The 19,820-nt window shown below is 38.8% G+C and overlaps 2 protein-coding genes across 6 annotated transcripts in view; one reads left to right on the forward strand and one right to left on the reverse strand.

Moving 5' to 3' along the window:
• Positions 1–1,200, reverse strand: part of SMC6 (structural maintenance of chromosomes 6) — a 34,830-nt gene extending 33,630 nt beyond the window's left edge. For 3 of the 4 annotated variants that reach the window (XR_011725432.1, XM_071741974.1, XM_071741976.1), the window contains exon 1: positions 1,077–1,200. The gene's annotated coding sequence lies outside the window, so the exon portion shown is untranslated. Of the gene's footprint in view, positions 1–758; positions 1,032–1,076 lie in introns of those variants that run through there. The other variant, XM_071741975.1, reaches the window with a different exon arrangement.
• Positions 1,201–1,242: 42 nt separating this feature from the next.
• GEN1 (GEN1 Holliday junction 5' flap endonuclease) lies at positions 1,243–18,766 on the forward strand. 2 transcript variants are annotated; one of them, XM_071741979.1, is made up of 14 exons: positions 1,243–1,312; positions 4,238–4,435; positions 6,043–6,229; positions 7,653–7,829; positions 10,011–10,121; positions 11,324–11,397; positions 11,880–11,971; positions 12,764–12,914; positions 13,032–13,068; positions 13,170–13,250; positions 14,639–14,769; positions 16,336–16,397; positions 16,927–17,070; positions 17,271–18,766. In XM_071741979.1, exons 2-14 carry the CDS (start codon positions 4,275–4,277, stop codon positions 18,650–18,652), a joined length of 2,790 nt encoding a protein of 929 aa, XP_071598080.1. In that variant the 5' UTR covers positions 1,243–1,312; positions 4,238–4,274; the 3' UTR covers positions 18,653–18,766. The 2 variants fall into 2 exon arrangements, with proteins under 2 accessions (XP_071598080.1, XP_071598079.1); XM_071741978.1 differs by having other exon boundaries at positions 1,277–1,392.
• Positions 18,767–19,820: the final 1,054 nt, after the last annotated feature.

Genomic DNA, 19,820 nt, shown 5'->3' on the forward strand with positions numbered 1-19,820 from the left:
GCAGAACAACGAACCTATTACCACCCAAACCACTCCACTGGCTTTCTTGCAGCCTGGTGACCATGTAGGGTAGGAAGAAGCTATTACTTCATCTACTTTAACCACTCTGCCTCCAAACCAGTTACAATCTAGACTGCCGTCCATGGCAGAAGGCAGAAAGGCAGACCTGCGGGTTTCTGCTGATGCATAGGTTTAAACAGACACAGCGATAGTGACCAATAACTCATAAATTAGCTCCAGTGATTTATAAGAATGAAGGGAATTTTACAACTGTCATACTCAACATATTTCTAAGAACACAAGTCCAAAGCCTAGCTGCATACACAGCAGTAAAGTATGTCGTATTTATGGGTTATCTGAGCCAAATGTACTGTGTTAGACTACTTGCTTCTGACATTCCGGACTCCTCCCTGAATACATTCACAGCCATTGCATAAGAAGCGGAAACTTCTGAACACTAGAAAAACACTGTCTGACAAAACATCAGGGACGAAGGCAGCTCCACCTCCTCTGTGGTCAGGAACAAAGGAAAAGAGGGGGTACAAATGCCCCCAGTCACACTTTCAGTCCCTTAATTATGTCTTGCTCAACACCTTCTCCGCACGACCTGGAAAGATCCCCACACCTCGGCAGAGAAAGGACACCTGTCCCTGGAAAGCCGGGTGGCAGTCGTTCCCCGGTCCTTACCCGCTCCTCCCCTGCCTTGGGCGCACCAGCTGCCGCTGGGCAAAGCCAGGCACCCGGCGGGGAGCTCTCACCTTAGGCAGAGGAGCCATGCTGGACAACGCGTGACAAAGCCCAACTCCAACTGCTGAAGTGCCCCCACAAAACCACCTGCGAAAGCTACCCCAGCGCTAGCAAGATCAGCGCGGGGCTCCCAGCACGGCCCGGCCTGGCCCGGCCACTGCCCTGACACAGCGCGCCACGGCGGGGACCGACACCTCCGCTACCCTGCGACCGACTGACCGACCGACCCATTTCCCGCGCAGCTTCCCCAGCGCCCAGCCGCCACGGCACCAACCGCCAGGCCCCGGACCCGGACCCAGCCTCAGCCCCGCCCAGGCCCCCAGCCCCACCTCTCCTCGCCGCCGCCGGTCGGACCGTTACCCCAGGAAGGCGCCGAACCCCGCGCTGACGGAGGGTCGGGTCACGGGGCGGGAACGACGGAAGAGCAGCCACGGGGCGCCTGCGCGCTCCCGCCCCCAGCCCCGAGGCCGCCGTTTCCGTGGTCCCCATGTTCTCCAAAGGGCGGAGCTGCCGCCGGGGCGGTGCCTGGTGGGAGCGACCGTTGGGGTTGTGGAGCGCGGCGTGAGTGAGCGGCTCCGCGGGTTCCCATCTCGGCGCTGTGGGAACCGTGAGAGTTAGTGGCTGGTTCGGGTTTCACGCCGGGTTGTAAGTTTCTACCAGCTCCCCCCGAAGGTTGAGTTGCCTTCGCTGAGGAGGCGTCGGGGTCTTCGGTTCGGCCCGCAGTTGGGCGAGGGAGAGGATTGCGGGGCAGAAGACCTCAACGCCCATCAGCGTTTTGCTCGCAGCCGTCTGAGCGGGCAGAGGAGCCCCCCAGGTCTCACAGAGGGTCAGGGAAGCGCCCGTCTCTTTCCGTGCCGTGCGGTGTTATCCCTGCCCCCAGCAAGGCGGGAATTTTAAACGGTTGCGCTCAGGCTGCCTCAGCGTCTGCTTGTTTCGCTTTCAGGCAACTTCTCGCTTTTGTTCTTGTCTCGGCGGAAACAAAAAACAAACAAAACCGCAGGAGGTTGATGAGGAATGTGTAACAGCTTCAGGTGCTGAGCTTTATGGGTAAAATCTGTGCCAGGTGCTGGGATATTGCAGTAACGCAGAGGGGGAGAGACTTGTTCTAGAAGTCGTAGGTTTTCTTTTTTTCTTTCGTTCTGTTTATTGCAAGGCCTCCGAGTCACACAGATAAGCAAATGCTTGGCACTCTTTGCAAGTTGCTTTGGTAGAGAGTGAAAGCATGTTTCTGAATGAACCTTGTGTTAAATGTTTTACTCTCAAATAAGTGGCTTACTCTATAAAAGACTATGGAGTAGAATATAGTCATAAAACACGATTTATAAATGGCAAAAATTATATAGCTATAGCACATGCTGGCCCAATGAGAAATTGAGAAGGTTTTGTGGGGGTTATTTTTGGTTTAAATTTCCAGTCAGTGATTTGTTAATTCAGTGTTTTATTGATATGTGAAAACAGTCAGGTTCAATCTTCCTGGTTTGGAAGTTACCATCTCTCTAAGAAGGTTGGAGGCTTATAGTGAGCAAAGCTCCTCAATAAAAATGAGTAGACCTATTGCTTTTAATAAAAGTAATCTAACCGTCTAGATACAGGATCCAGATCTAAATATTTTAGAGAATACCCTCAAAAAGGCAAGGACAGGTATGTCTCATTAGACTTTCAGAATTCAGCCTTAGATATACATTGAATGGGGGTAAGGAAAACTTTAGTCCTCAAATATGATCTGTTATTACCTCATAATGAAAATGGAGAGGTTTGTAGTTCAAATGTCGTTGTTTTTTTCCCCATATATTTTTCTTTATTAATAATACTTTTATGGGATGTTACATGTTTGTAGTGTATTTGTGTTTCCTATTAAACAAATACCATTTGACATTACGTACCAATATTAAAAAACAACTAAGCCACTTCTTTTAAAATGTATATTGATGTAGGCTGGCAGGAATCCAATTATTGCATCACTAAAGACATCTCCCTTTTTTTTCTCGGTGTTCTCATGTTAAACATCTCTGAAGCTGAATACCACATACTTTTGAGAAGATTTGGATGCCTTTAGTTATCCTCATCTATGCATAAGAGAAATCAATCATTCTGGAATTTGAGAAATTATGCCATGTAATTGTGTGGTTTATTTATGTTTTTCAGTCATTTTATGTGCTTGAGGTATAATACCAACAAAAGCAATATATTGTTCCATGTATGCATACAGTTAAAATCAGATTGAGTGACTGAAGAAGTTAAAGAAGAAAAACATGGTTTCTGTTGAAACTAAATTTTAACATGAGAACTTGATTTTAAAACAAAACAAAACAGGAATTCCTGAAATGGCAGAAATTATGTATTGATGTGCTGTATTGCTTTAACATAGTTCTGGAGTATAAAACAATGCACCTTGCAAAGACAGATGTGCTGTTCTGACACTGTGGTGTGACAGATTGAGTTTGACATCAGTGTGTTCGCTAGAGGGCACACACAGTGTGCTCCTCATGTAACTTAAGCAGATATCAGAGCACAGGTAGCTACTCATCTAGTTACTTATTCAAAGGAGGGCTTTAAGTATACAGTAGTTTCAAACTCAGGATGAAAGAAATACGCAACATTCTGTATTCGATTTGATTCCTATCATGTAATGTTTAGGGAGAAAGGAAGAAGTAGATAAATAAGCCTGAGGCAAACTTTGTACAATGTGACAGGCTTAAAATGGTGAGAAAATACACACAGGTGTGTTTCTGCAATCACAGTGCTACAAATGTCGAAATGTTTATTGGAAGGGACCTCTGGAGGTCATCAGTGCTGATTCCCTGCTCAGAAGGGGACTTAGACCAGTGATATATTTATTAAAATAGGTTATATTTAAGGTCCCTTCCAGCCCAAGCCATTCTAATGATTAATCCAGTACATCAGTATGCTGGATAGATGTTGAAAATCTTCAAGATCAGAGATTTTGTGACCTCTAAGTAACCAGTGCTGCAGTACCCTCTGTCCAACTTGCCTTTTCCAAGCCAGAATATATGACTTCTGACATTGCTTATGCCATCTTAAAATGCTAAGGAGAGTTTAAGTTCTAGCATCATTGTAAATAATCCCCAAGTAGCTTTAAGATACTTCTATTTAAACAGGAGTATCTTAATATGAATTCTACCACGTCAGGAAATAAAGAGGTAGAGGTGTAGTTTGTTTTTAAACAAAGTTCGGATTGTGTATATGTAAGGGACACACAATAAATAATTCTGTTTAGTTTGCTTTTTCCCAACTAACTTTGTTTTTGTTTATGTTCAGGCTATTAGCAATGAATATGTACAGTTGAAAAAGGTATTTAGGAATAAAACATCTGTGAACTAGAGTCACTACACAATTAGAAGGTTTAATTGCAGGTGTTCTTGGCTCATAAAAGTAAAACTGGTAATTAAATATTTATTTTCCAAACCTTATGTTTGTAACATAGCATACTCATGTTCTGAAAGTATTTTATTTTGCTTGGACTTCCCAGGTAAAACTTTCACACTGACAACAAAGAAGCTAGAACAATGGGAGTGACTAATCTGTGGCAAATCCTTGAGCCTGTGAGACAACCTGTCAGCTTGAGCACTCTCAAAGGAAAAACACTTGCTGTTGATTTAAGTTTGTGGGTTTGTGAAGCACAGACTGTTAAAAAGATGATTGGAGTAGTTACCAAGCCACATCTGAGGTATGGTGCCTGTATAAATTATTGTAAAAGTCTTGGACCTGTATAATTTAGGTGTGGTACTTCTTTCAAACCTAAGGTGCCTCCGAAATTCACAAGAATGTTTTGGTTTTGTTACTGTTATTGCTTGTGCTGCATGCATAAAGGTTTTGAGGTGAAAACTCGGTCATACTGGCTGAACTTGATGCTTAGGTTCAAATAGAAATGCTTGGGGCACAAATCAATGTGTTAATTGCTGTATGTTTCTGAGGCTGTATGATGGAAGGTAGTATGGGAGTTTCAACTGTTTACCACAGCAGTTTAAATGCTAGTCAGTTCAGAGTATACTGAGAGTCATGCATGCTCTAGTCTGATGTAGCTTTTAAATTATAATTTTAGTTAAACTCTATGCTGAATTAAATATGTTTATATCATTCTTCAGGCCTATGAGCAACCTTGTAGAATATCAATATTTTGAATTTAAATGAATCACATAGTTAAGGGGTTAGCAAGTAGGAACGGCTGTAACTTGAAAGCACTGTTTTCCACAGATTATGCTGATAAAAACTGAAATGTATACAAATTTTCCAAAAGTTACCTGTTACTGGTTAGCCTAAGAATACAGTTACCAGCTGCTGCTAGATGTTCCTGTGGCTTCTGTTGAATTCAGCTGATATGAAGTATCAGCATGTTTGGAGAATAACTTCTTAAAATATTATGCTTATGACCCCAGATGGATAATTAACTAAAACCTGGAGCATGACCAAAGGCATTACATCTGATCAGATGTCCTGTGTGCAGTGGAGTAGAAGCATCAGTCCAGATCTCTTATGCAGTCTTCCCAAAGCAAGGCAAAGGAATGAACAGATTTATACTATCTATACTATACTTTAAATTGTTTTGCTAAGTATTTTAAAGAAATTTATTGTAAGCAATTGATTTTTATATAATTTGTGAAAGTAGAACTAGCCTCAGAAGATGAGCTTATCCTTTTTTACCAACAGCAAATTTACAAAATTAAACCCAGAGTAATAGTCTTTCCATGTCAATCAAAGAGATACAAATGTGTGATCTACACTTTTTGAAAGATTTATTATGGAATTACTGGAAAAAGCATGTGCAGTCTGATAATAGTGCTGCCATAGACTGAATAGTTATTGCTCCCTTGCAAAATTTCACCCATTACTGATAGTGTTTTGCATATGAAATAAATTGGCATGGTAATAGTGTCTGAGTCTGTATAACCATCATTCAGTCACTTCAGTATCTGATGCATGTGTGTTGATAGATTTGGGATTAAAATTTGATATAGGAGAATCAGCGTGGGTATATGTGTTTGGAAGCATACTTTGAATTTTTTTTTTAAGTCTTTTAAATATGCTTACATCTTTACACCTTGAAAAAAAACTAAAACTTTTTTTGTCCTTATGTGGTGTTGTGGGGGTAATTTCGTAAAGCTTTTACAAGCTCATAGTAAAACAACTTTAATCAAAGACAAAAGATATAGATCATACAAGATGGAGAGAAAGCTAAGCTTGTTCCTTGGGTATGCTGAGGGATACAAGGAAAATAGCTGAAGAGATTGGGCTTTGCTAATTCTGCAGCTTATGGAACACCTTGCTTTATTGCAGAAACCTATTTTTTCGGTTCTCTTTCTTAACATCAATGGGAATTAAACTCGTGTTTGTCATGGAAGGAGAGGCCCCCAAGTTGAAAGCAGACACCATGAGTAAGAGGAATGAGATACGCTATGGACCTTCAACAAAAGCTGGGCCTTCAAGAACAGGGAGATCTTCATTTAAAGCCTTGTTGAAAGAGGTGAGTAACTGAGGGCTGTGTTTCAGTGTTTTGATGCAAAAAGAAAAAAATCTTAACAAAATTAAATACAAGTCCTAAGAAGAAGCCATAGTTTTCTACACAATAAATTTCAGCAGTTCTGGGGGAACATATTCCTTTGAAATTGGGCCTTACAGCATCTGTTGACTGTTGTAGAAGAGGAACATTGTCAGAATAATTTCTGTGTTTGTGTTCCCCTACATGTTACACTGCAGTGAGCCATGGTCATAAGTGAGTGTTTATTACAGAAATTGAGCTTCCTGGTTGTATCAGGGTAGGTTTAGATTGGATATTAAAAGAAACTTCTTCACTGAATGGGTCATCAAGCACTGAAATAGGCTGCCCAGAGAGGTGGTTGAGTCACCATCCCTGGAGGTGTTTGATGTACAGATGTGCTGCTGAGCAATATGATTAAGCACTGGACTTGGTAGAGTTAGGTTAATGGTTGAACCCGGTGATCTTAAAGGTCTTTTCTAACCAGAACAATCCTGTCATTCTATAGTGTTACTAGTGATACTTCTGTCTCACATTGGAATATACATGTAAACAGGGACCTGTTATGTACCTGTGTAAGCTAAGTTAGTATGTTTTTAAACACTGAATGTTTTGTAATCTAGATCTGTCATTTGGTAAACCAGATAAATAGCTGGAAGGACACACTTGCTGGAAAACTACTGAATTAGGCTAAATGGAAGATTGCATAGTTATCTTGGTATAAATGGTTGAGACAACTCTGCAACTACCTCCTATTCAGTAATTTTCTTCTTTGTTCATTGTTGAAGATATTTAACTGTTTTTTTCTATTCAAAATCTGATTAAATATAATCTGAGACACTCTTGGCTTCAGTAGATTTAATGCATCAATTTGTATTTTGTTCTTAAATTCTTTTAGAATTTTTTTTTTATGAAATGTGTCAGAAGTATATATGAGTGTACATCAGTATGCCTTACACTGTGGTGCAGTCTCACTAGGCTGACAGTACTGTATTTTCATGCTTGATATTCTCAGGGAGTCTGGTGCCTGTTGAAAGATGGCTATGCTGGCCCAGTATTACTACTTGAATAAACAGCAGCATTGCTTCACAAAGTTAAATATTCCTTTGTTACTGTTATTTGAAAACATCCTAAGTCACTATTTAAAGTGTAAAGATTTTTGTGGTGAAGGAGTAGTGATTAATCATGGTGTGTTCAAGTCCTGTAACTAATACTTTGTGCATAATTGAATGCTTTTTTGACTATTACTGTAAGCTGTATTTCTCCTAAAGTAGTGCTTGTGTTGGAATTGGGTTCTAGGGGTAGTACAACAGTAGCAGCTTTTGTTTACACTTGTGTCTGAGTAAAATGGATGGTAATAAGTGGATCTAATTCAGCATTCAGTTTCTCATTCCTTTTGGATTACTTCTAGTGTCTGGAAATGCTGGAGTGTTTAGGAGTCCCTTGGGTTCAGGCAGCTGGGGAAGCAGAAGCAATGTGTGCTTACTTAAATGCAAAAGGACATGTGGATGGCTGCATTACTAATGATGGAGATGTCTTCTTATATGGAGCTCAAACAGTCTACAGGAACTTTGCTATGAGTGCTAAGGTAATGTACCTTATGCCATTCTCACCTTCTCTTTAGAGTCTTCCCAAAAATTTAAAGGGACCAGAAATAGATATTGCTGCACTTATGCTCTAGTATCTGAGTTTGTTTAAAATAACGTGTAAGATGGGCACATTTTGGTTGAATCACTGGCAGTCTGTGTATTGGATGTGAGAGCAAAACCTCTCATAGGGCAGCTGCTCTAGCCCTCTGATGAGCTTTGTGGCCCTTCTCTGGACTTGTTTCAACATCTTCATGTCCTTGTGTTGGGGGCTCTTGAACCAGACACAGTACTGCAGGTAGAGTCCCAGAAGAGCAGATCAGAGGAGGAGAATCCCCTCCTTGACATGCTGGTGATGCTTGTTTTGGACTTCTGGGCTGCAGGCATGCATTGCCAGCTCATGTTGAGCTTCTCATCAGCCAACACCCCCAAGTCCTTTTCTTCAGGGCTTCTTTAATTCCGTTCTCTGCCCAGCTTGTAATTTTGTTTGGATTGGGGTTTTTTGTGTTTTTTTCTGGAGGGGGGCAGGGAAGTGGCAGAAGACAGTGTCCTGTGTTTTGAATCATGTTAATCTTGATTTCATGTTGTGTTTGAGTCCCTCTAGCCTTCAAAGCCTCAGGTGTTTCCTTAGCTCATGTCTAATACGCTAGGTAACATTTTAATTAAATCTTTTTTTTATTCAAGTAGCACAATAAAGTGTTGACATGGATTTTAAAAACTGCAGTTCCTGAGATGATTTACACAGCCGCTAGCACTGGATAATGTCAGTTTTGCCATACTTTTGTACAATACTGTTTATAATGTAAACAATAAAAATACCCCTTGGCTTGTTTTAGTTTCTTTCAACAGCTAATGCCCATAATTAAAACTTAAAATTCCATAACTGTAGCTATTCCTGTAGTGTCCATGTCTTACATTGTAAATTTTAATTGTTGCTTTTTTTTTTTTTTTTTTTTTTTATATCAGGCTCCTCTTATAGCATATCCTGATTTCCTGCAGATATGGGTGAATAGGGGTGGATAAGTGGCACAGCCCACAGGTGTGTGAGCACAGCTCCCCAGAGGTTGGGGCCCAAACCAAATGTCACACCTCAAAGAGTGGGCATGGGTAGAGTTCCCTAGAGGTGAGGGTTGACCCAGAGAGATTCGTACTGGAGCCCCCTGCTTTCTAAACTCTTTCAGAGAGGAGCTGAGGTGCAGCTTGGCCCAATTCTCCTCTGTTAATTAATCTCTTTCAACAACCCATTTGGTGAGATTTAAATTTGATAATTCTCTGCACAGTACTCTAGGAGTAAAATTATTACCCAAGAGGTTTGTACAAAACACAACTTAAAAGTGAGTAAGATTTAAAGCAATGGATTAGCAATAGCAGAATTTAGCAAAATTTAAGGAAATTGCCAAAACAACAGGTTGTAACTAACAAAACTTAACAAAGTAACAGGTTGTAAAATTCAACAAAGTTTACCCTTACATGCCAAGATAAGGTTAGGAACAGAGAGAGAGAAAGAGAAAAAAGAGGAGAGAGGAAAGATATCACCACCCTTGAATCTAGTGATGATCTTTGTAGGAAGTTGTGAACCTTGGATGGCAGGCGTGCATCCAGCATTTTGAGTGTGCCTCTCTTATGCCACCTGACCCCACCTTTTGGGGGGGAGGGGGTGGGATTTGGCATGTCTTGCACAGCTGGGTGTTCACTTGGGCCCCTCCAGATGGGATGAGTGGGCAATAACCCTTATTTCTGCACATGCACCCTCTTCAGTGGCCTTACCCAGGGCACACACAAGATGTCACTCTGCCTCCACAGGGTGCAGCTTGCCTGCCCCTGTCCCTTGTGGAATAGGGAGCTGTCCTGCATGTCAGGGTGGCCATGAAAGAGACCTCCCCTTGCAAGGCCAGTGTTCAGCTTATCAGAATGACCACTGAAGGAGGGGCTTCCCTTGTCAGAACAGGGCCATGTTTATCAGGGTGGCTGCCCAAATGAGGGTCTGTCCTTGACAGAAGAGAGTCCAGGTGGCTTATTGAATGAGGATCCCACCCAAGGACAATGTCCATTTTATCAGGGCAGCTGCTTCGAGATGGTTATTCTTTTCAGGACACTACAGTAAGCAGTCACAACTGAATTTGACTTAGGAAAGGAACTGGCCTGATGTTGCAGAAATAACATGCAATAAATTTCTCTTGCAGGATCCACATCTTGATTGTTACACAATGTCCTCTATTAAGGAGAAGCTTGGTTGTAACAGAGAGTCTTTGATTGGGCTAGCTGTTCTTCTGGGTTGTGATTATCTTCCAAAGGCAAGCAATATAGTTAATTTTTATTCGATACTTAAACTGTCTTGAAATACAACCAACTAATCAAGGGAGATGTGCATGCTGACAAAGCTGTAGCCAATGCACAATTTCTGAGATCTAGTTGAATATGTTTAGTGAGTCACTGTAAATTTTATTTGTGAAGGCTTAGATGTTCATGGACATTAATGTTTCTAAAGACGTTTATATATTGTTCCAGGCTTTTCCTATTATGGAGGTAGAGACAAAAGTTTAGAGCAGAAGTGTGAGAACTCTTTTGTTTGTGAGGATGCTTTATACCCATTTGCCTGTAAGTGCATTCCTGCAGAGTAGCTGTGGAAGATGAGAAAAAAATGGCTTTGTGCTGTTTGGAAGAGTCCAAGGTGAGGTTGGCTGGAGCTTAGAGCAACCTGATAGAGTTGAAGGTGTCCCTCCTCATAGGAGGAAGGGTGGACTACATCACCTTTAAAGGTCCCTTCCAATCCAAACCATTCTATGATTCTCTGAAAAGGTTTGCTGACCCTATCATCTGTAGTGATAGTCCCTTTTCCTGTAATGACATGTATACTGCAGATGTAATAGTGGATTAAATATTGGTTTGTGGTTTTATTGGGAGGTTTAATTAATTTTCAGAAAATGTTCTTGCACATTTTTTGACACTTCTCAGAAGTGATTTTATGTAAGTGCTTGAGGTTTTCAAATACTGAAAGTTGTTTCTGTTGCCATGAAGCATCTCCTTCCTGTGAGTGAAAGCTTTTTCCTTGGTTTGTTCTGTCTCTTAAATTCCAGCCTTTTGACTCTAGAATCCAAAATGTCTGTTTGTCTTGTCCTCCCAAGACAATTATGAAAAGTTTCATTTCTCAGACAGCTGGCAATGTTACCAGTATTGTTGGCCTGTTGCAGATAACAAGTAAACCAAACCAAACTAAACCAACCTCATTTCCTATTGCCTTCTGCTACATTCTTTCTCTACCTTGTTTCATCCAAACTGCTCTTGAGTGTAAGAACATCTTGTGCACAGCTGTGATCTGTTACCTTCTCTGACTTCAGAACTTGGTCAAAAAATTTTTTCTCAATTTATTAACAACATCTGGGGTTTTTTTGTTTGTTTGTTTGCTTGTTTTTCTTTATATAATGTTATGAAGGCAGCTTTTATGAAAATCCAAATACTTTCTGTTTGTCATTAAATAATGTTTCTGTTTCTATAGGGTGTTCCAGGAGTTGGGAAGGAACAAGCTTTAAAGTTAATTGAGACTTTGCGAGGTCAAAACTTACTGCAAAGGTAAAATTAAGATTTATGTTGTGTTCTGAAGTACTTTGATTTTATTCAAAGACTGGCTCGTATTTACTTCAGTTCCAAGACTTGTTTTAATTCTTTATTCGGGGGTGGGAGGGAAGGAGATTACAACATTCTGTATTTGGTTTGCTGAATGAATTCTATGTTTTGCTATGCAAGATGGCTCCAAGCTCTTGAGAAAGGAAGAGCTACATTGTAAAAGAAGAGTCTGGTGAAAGACTGTTGCTACTTTTTAAGTGGGTTATGCATCAGGGCTTGATACACCAAAAGCTTTTTGTGTTTCTGTCAGCATTTATGTGTAAATACTGAAAAAACAAACAGATAATGTACTATAAAAGAGTATATTTCATAAGTTAGAAAACTCTTGGGTAGAATCCTGGGAAGTATAAAGGAAGTATTTTTCTGGTTTTTATTTTAATTATGAAAGTTAGAAATATTTCTTAATCCTTTTAATATCATCCTTTTAGGTTTGAGCAATGGAAAAAACACTTCCAGTATGCTAATAACACAGCTTTGGTTGTTAAAAGGGTAGCTCACTGTTCTGAGTGCCATCATCCAGGTCAGTGTGAAAAGCCCTGAACATTTATCTTTAGCCTCGCTAGTTATGTTTTGGTTTGGGTGTGTGAAGTGGATTGGGGGTTTTGTTTGATTTTGGAGGGTTTTAACTAGTAATAAAACCTGCTTTTCTTGTCATTCAGCTTCTCTCTGCATTTTCAATATTGTGTATATGTATTTTAATATAAAAAATTTAAAGGCTGGGGACTACTTTTCTTCACATGTGGACCTAGTTGATAGAAGATGGAATGTTACCCAGTGTCATTGTGTGACCTCGGATGTTTGCCTTTTTAACATTATCAGTAAAGAAAATGCTCTATACTGACATGCAACTATTATTTTAGTTGCCAAAATTGATCTTGGATCAAGAGAATTAAATGCATTAGCATTGCTGGCTTTTACTGTATTTTCTTAAAAAGAAATTAATGTTAAGGAACATCATTTTGGTAGCATCTTTGATCAGTGAATTCATTCAAATCCATTGCTTGGAGAAGGAAAATTTTGTCTCAACTCTATTACATATATATGTTTGCCAAGAGACCACGGACTCTTCTGTAGGTTTTAAAGTAATAAAGTTTTCAATATAAGGCCTGAAACTTGTGGAAAAAGAGGTCAAAAATTTGAAATCTTGATCATGCTTATCACATTTCACTGGATTTATAAATGCAGCTAATGTACTCAGATCTAGTTTCAGCTTCTATTCATGTCAGATTCATATGTTCTGAGCTTTTTATTTGTATTGTTAGCATTGTATATTTGGAGATTTTGGAAGCCTCTTTTTCATCTCTTTCTGTAGGATCTTACAAGGAACATGAGCAGAATGGATGCAAATTCTGTGAAACCACAAGATGCTGCAAACCCAGTGACTCCAAATACTGCTGTCCTTGTGAATGGCATCAGATAGAGCAAGTGAATCAAGCAAGTGCAGTGGAGGACAGTATCAGAAAGTAGGAATGTCTTGAAAATTGAACTGCTTTTCCTTGCATTCATGTGCAGGGTGAGCGTTTAAATTCTGCATTTTTCCCATTTGTATTCAGTTCCTAACACATTTGTTTTACCTGCAGAAAATGTAACAGTTGTGAGGGCTTTCCGTTCTCTGAGGTAACAAGCAAACCTATTTGAAGATAATTTTTCTAATAAATTAATTGAAATCTCAGAGTTCTGCCCTTGCTTAAACTGTCTCTTTTTTGTTTTATCTCAAGGTTATCCAAGAATTTCTTGTAAACAAGAATAAATTGATCAAGATAAAGGAATGCCAAAGGCCAAATTTATTGTCCTTTCAGGTATGTAACAAAATACCGTATATTCAGCTTTGTAATTTTTTATTTATTAGTAAGGAAAGCATCTCAGGTAATTTTGATCTTCATTGGTAACTTTACTGGAAGTAAGAATTAAAGAATCTTGCAACAGCTTCTTAATATACTTAATTTTTTTAAGTCTAAAATTGAAGATTTTGAGAATAGTTAATGTAAAGAGGTATGTGGAAAAGTGGAAAAAAGAACTCAGAAAAAAGGTCACTTGCTATTGTTTTGTTTCTCACTGTTCAGTATTACTAGATTGAGTTGTTCTGAGTGCTGCATAATTCATGTGGTAAAGTACTACATGGTTATATGGCATAATGTTTGTGTGAGGGATGTCATCTTTCTTGTTTTCACCCACCCCTTATAAAGGTATTAATGGATACAGCTTTTTACTGGCACTTGTTTCATTGTCACAAGGGTAAAATGCATAGATGGTAACTTTGGATACTGGCAAGTCATGATTGTGGACACTTTCTTTTTTTGTTCAGAACCAGCTTTTGTATGTAGCAAGCAGAAGTGGCCTTTATTCTGAATCTTGCCTCTTTTTTCAAAACCAGGTAGCAGGCTTGTATTTAGAACAGAGGAGACTGTTTTGATTTAGAGACCTACAACAATCATCTAGTCCAACTGGCTGACCATTCCAGGCCTGACCAAGTTAAACCATATTACTACATATTGTCCCCATGCCACTTAAACACTGATAAAATTTGGGCATTGACCACCTCTGTAGGAAGCATGTTCCAGTGTTTGAGGAAGCCTGCACAAGTGTTTAGCACAATATGGATAATTTTCAAGTTCAGATTCCTTTAATTCAAAGTGCACAAAGCTCAAAAGAAGTCATTTATTGCTCTCTCCATAGAGAAAGGATAAATAAGCTGTGAGGCTTTGGGGGCTGGTGTTGGTGTGAAGAGGTGGGAGCTGAGGAGGGTTTTAGTATGTTATCACTGTTTTCCAAGAATTGTTTATATTTGTTTTTATTGGCAAAAGCAAATCTTTAACAATGTTTAGTTTTCTGGGACTGATGACAGCATGTAGGAATTCTGTGTGGTGTAATAGATCTCTGAGTAGTGTAACGCCCATGAAATTCACTGTTCCTCCTCTCACATGCAAAATCCATACTCTTCAGGTATTATTGATCTGAATCTGATCAGATGTTTAATAGCCATCTTTTTTTTGCCCCAGCTACACAACCATTTCTGTTGCCTGTTGTTGATAGCTGTGAATCTTCCCTCTTACAGCTGGCTGACTGTTCTGTCCCCTGACAGTGAGATATTGTTAGGCACTGCAGTAATGTATAATAGCATTACACAGCATCCTATCTAACAGAATAAGAGGGTTTTAAAGTTTGGGTTGTGTTTTTATACTGACAGATATTTGCTGCTGAGAAGATGGAATGGCCTAAACATTATTCTTGTAAGAAACTGTTACCCCTATTGACACTTTATGATATGATCCAGAGAAAATCTGGATGTATTGATTCAAAACAACTGCAGGCAATACGGTAATGTTTTTGGTTTTTTGATCTTAATATTCTTACTTCCGTGGCTGGAAGACAATTGTGTTTTTTCTTCCTTTTTCATGGAAATATAATGCCTTTCTTCCATCTCTGTTGCAAGCTTTGTGTTCATTTTGAATACAGGCAAAAATTTAGATCAATACACCAATTCTTATACTACTGCTGCACAAAGTAAGTATACCTATGGCAGTTTCAGTTTGACAATGCCTGCTTTCTCCTACACTTACTTTCTGTTCTGTTTTCTTGGATCTGCACATGAGATTTAGCAATACAGGTTTAATCCTCTGCTCAGGTTGTTAGCAGTTCAATTGACTTCTGTGAGTCACAGGAAGCCTAGGCTTGGAAACCAGCATCTTACAGATTAGGTCATAGTCTCTGATATCTTACCAGACCTTCTGACTTTCACTGTCCTGATGTTCAGGTGTCTGATGAAATCATTGGCTTGCAGTTCTGTTCTGCTGCCTGTTCTTCTCAAGGCAACATTTTCATTAAGGACTGCTGCATTTATGAACATAAAAATGTCTAAGTATCCTATTACTAAAAAATGGATATGCAGGAAAAAAACCCAAGATAAGTATGTAACTATTTTACTGTAGATATTTTCTCACCATTCAGGTTTCTGTTACTCAGGGTTTTTCTGAGCCAGAATTAATACCTTCCTACTCTGTTCACCCTAGTGTATGTATTTTTTTTCAATTATCTAATCTTTTCTTAAACTTACGTAAACATTTAGAATGTACAGAAAATCTGAATTTAACTTTCCTATATGAAGGGAATTATTATATTTTTTAACTTAGTGTCTGACTATGTGATAGAATCCTGGAATGGTTTGAGTTGGATGGGACCTTTTAAAGCTCATCTTTTTCTGGCGCCTCTGCCATGGGTGCGGACACCTTTCAGGTTTCCTTTCTCAAGTGAAACCCAAATTGCCCCCCCAGATTTTTATATTGCAGGTAGTAGTTTTTTCATGTTTCTTGATGCTGTTCAAGAGTTTACAGACCTTAACTTTGGAAGACAAAAGGACAATCAGTAGCAATTCAATAGTATCTCTTCTGGGTAAATTATTACTGGTGGAGAAGAATTAAGAGGCTGGTTGGATAAATTACCAGCATTTACCTTGATGAACAAATTATTGATATCCTCTGTTTATAACACATTGTAGTGTTTCAGGATTTTGAAAGACATATTGTGCATGCTCAAGAAGATTATTTTGTTAACAAGTGTTTAAAAACACAGTAAAGAAGAAACCAAACTGATGTTTGTAGGAATCTGTTTTGGTTGTTTGTTACATAATAGCTTTTTGATTTCTTGTTATGGTCCTCTGAGCTGTAGCATTAAATGTTTTGTTACTCAAATCTAGACCCAAAATTTCATTGTATAACCTATACATGGAAGTAGTTTATTTTTTAAAGTTATATTAATTTTGTTATTACAAGAATGTGGTTTCCTTTCAATTATTACAAATTACAGTACTGAATTATTTTTAAGTAACTTAGATTTTTCCTCCCCTGTTTAAACAAGCATCAAATAGGCTTCTTTTTGTTGTTACAGGGTAGTCAAGACACGTGTTAAAAATGGAATTCCTTGTTTTGAAATTGAGTGGCAAAAACCAGGTTTGTCTGATCTCTCCATACATTATAGAACAAGGTTATTCATAGAAAAATGCTTTAAAGAAGAATAGAGTTTGAAAACATTATCAGGCAGTGAAATGTGGGTGAGATGGAAACTGTTCTATGAAAACAACAAAATTTGCATCAAGTTTCACATACCCTGGAAGTGAGAGCAGTGCTTTAAAAAAAAAAAAATCATCCTAGAAAGCAAGGGACCCAGTCTTCAGGTACTTCTAGTACATGTTAGTGAGATCTGGATGCTCTATTTCATATTTCATTATGTACCTTAAGCTGTGTCTGTTTATTAGCTAGAAATTATTCCCTGTATTCCCTGCTGACAGACTTCTACCTTCAGAGTTCCTCTTTGAGCAAGGAGACTGGCAGAAAGAAAAAGATTTCACTTGTGGCTAAGTGTCACACATTGTACAAATGATCTTTTTACATACCTTTTTTGTACTCAAATCTTTTGGGTTTGTTTTCCTATTCCAAACATTGATATGTGTGTGTAATGTACATTCATTCATTTTTTTAGAACATTATGTTGATGCAGAAGATGAGCCTCCAGAGTTGTTTGTAGTCACAGTAGAAGAGGAGACTTTGTTTCAGGCTGCTTATCCTGATGTTGTTGACCTTTATCAAGTGGAAAAATCAGGTGGTCTGAAGAGGAAACAGAAAAGTAAGCCAAAAATCTTATTTATTATGAACTTGTGGGTCTTACTTGGATAGCAACAAACATTTCTCCTGCTGTTGTAGGATATCATGTTTTGTCAAAACCAGGACAGGAACTGTACTTTTATCTTACCGTTTTATAATTTAGCATTAGGATCTGTGGTTAATATGCCATTTTGATATGCCCCTTTTACTTTTTTTTTTCAGACAAGAAACACAAACCAATAGAAAAGGAATTATCAAATGTTTGTGATGAAGTTAACAATCTTCTGTCTCAAATGAATTTAAAATCTAGATGTGGAATTTTTTCTGTGCAAGACAGGTCAGATATAAAAATTCCAGAAGATCAGATAGAGCAGAGAAGCATGGAATCAAAAGATGGAACATCAGTCATGGCTTCCTACATAACAGCTGTTCAAACACTGGCTGACTCATCTGCACCATTCACTAAAAACTCCAGAATGACATCCTCTTCCTCTGTAACAGCTGGTCTGCAACTGAGCAGCACTGATTGGGAAGGAACTTTCATCAGCTCTGCACCAGCCCATGGATGTGAAACCCATGATCCAGCAACTGACTTAACTACGTGCACGAAGCACTTGCATCCACCAGGTCATGGAGCAGTGAGAAGTAGCTCAGAATATTCTGATGCTGTGGAGTCTGATCGTGCAGATTGTTTGGTTTTAAGTGATGCTACAGGACAATTTCAGAAGTGGTCTTTAAGTGAGCAGATACTCAAGAGGACTTCCATTCCACCAAATCCTTTGCTTTCTGAAGCTGTAATGCAAGTGGAGTCTTTGAGATGTCTTAAACAACCAAAAGAAACATTGAATCCCAGTAAAGATGGTGTCTCTTCCTTGTGTCAGGAAGGTAAAAATGTGCTATTGGAAGGCTATGCAAGGGACTCCAGTGTACACATTGATCAAGGTCAATACAAAAAAAATGACAGGCTGGCTGAAAGGCTGCAAAAAGACCCTAATACAAGCACTTCAACATCTCTAGCTCTCAGTGGGCAAATAACAAAGACACTACATCATGGGTGTGAAATGCTTCCAGTGTCTCAAAAGCCAGCAGATGTGACTGACTGTCACATTAAAAAACCTTGTAATCAAACTACTTGGAAAACTTCTTTTAAAAAGAGTGTGTGTCAGAACAGATGTCATTCTAGTGAAGAGAGTGATGATGAGAACATGAAGGAAAATCTGATTTATGAGCATCAGAAAAGGCAGCTGAACCCTGGTCAGTTTAAAAAATGTTTCACAGAGGAAAGGAGTAGAGCTGTTACTAGCAAAAGAACAAACAGTGACTCAGCACTTATAATTAAAGAGAAGAAGATGACCAGTTTCAAAAAAGCTGGTAATGGTTTTTCATTGCAAGTATCTCCAAAACCATCCTCTGGAGGGGAAGTTGGTTGTGCCCAAAGTCTAGAGCAGTCATTTGAGAGGTCAGGTTCTGCTCCCACTCAGCAAGCCAAAAGCACTGTTCCAACTTACATGTGGGCAGACAGTCCCCTTCCCCTGTCTGAAAGATTAAAAGGAAGAATGAAAATCAATCAGCTTCTCCATAAAACAGGTTCTGATAACAATTAACTCTGAACCTTCAGCTCTTGACTTTTTTTTCTCAAAGTTTCTTTAGTATGCTCTATCAATTTTAAGTGGGCATTTTTTATGAACAAGAAGGGCTGTGAAAAATACTGGACCTAAAGTTTGAAACTAATATAGCAGAAGTAGGGAAGTACCTGTTCTTCTGGACTTAATTACATCTGAACTTGATACAGAAGCAATAGAATATTGTATATGAGAGAGCAGTGAGGTTTATTTACCAAATAAGGTGGGTGTTTTGCTAGACAGTTGTGAGGATTTTGTGTAAAGCTATTAATCTTCTTATTAAACCACACTTAATAAAATAGTGCCTGCACTGCTGTTAAGCATTCTTAATAAGATGAAGTAACATGGCTTTTTCCAACTTAAATTTTCTGTCCTGCTCCATTAGCTTAATTTTGCTAGTTTTAAATGTTTTTTTTTAAATTCTGGGATGCATGTTTTGTTGATTATATCTGAAAGACCCAGAGAGAGAGACACAGCAGATGTACCTTGCAGGATATCTATATTTGTATCTACCATGCCCTATAGTAAGCTGTTCTTTGTGCATGTACATCTTTCAAAGAATAGAATAAGCCATGTAAGGATATTCTAGTTCTGTAGCTGTTAAACCTAATATTTAAGGAAAATGGATGGCTGTTTTGATCAAATGTTTATAGTTTGAGGCATTTTTTACATAACATATGATATCCCATCTTACACTCACTTCTCCTTATAATAAAATGAAGATGAAGTTACAGAAAATCAAAATTTAATGATGATATTGCAGATTCTTAAAATAATACCATGCAAATATTTTTTGTAAAAAGGGAACTTGAATTGAATTGCAATTTTGAAGGTGTTATTCCTACTGCTCTAATAGAGAAGCAGTCTCTGTTCATGTGCTTAAAAACAGTTGCCTTCAACAGCTTACTAGAAAATGCCTCCTTGCCTGCACTTAAATCTTCGTGTTTTTCTATAGACCAACCAGAAGGAGGGCCACTGTGACCAAGATACAATGTTAGCAACTGAAAGCAAGAACAGCCATTTCTTAAGGAAAATGTCAATTCTTTCTTCACAAAGAGACTTTAAAAGGCTTTAGAAGTTGGGAAGCTGAACACAGAAATAGGTAGTCTATATATAATATAAGCTGTAATTAGCCATAGTAGTAGTTTCT

Source organism: Heliangelus exortis, chromosome 3 (assembly GCF_036169615.1).
Source record: "Heliangelus exortis chromosome 3, bHelExo1.hap1, whole genome shotgun sequence".
Classification (NCBI taxonomy): Eukaryota; Metazoa; Chordata; class Aves; order Apodiformes; family Trochilidae; genus Heliangelus; species Heliangelus exortis.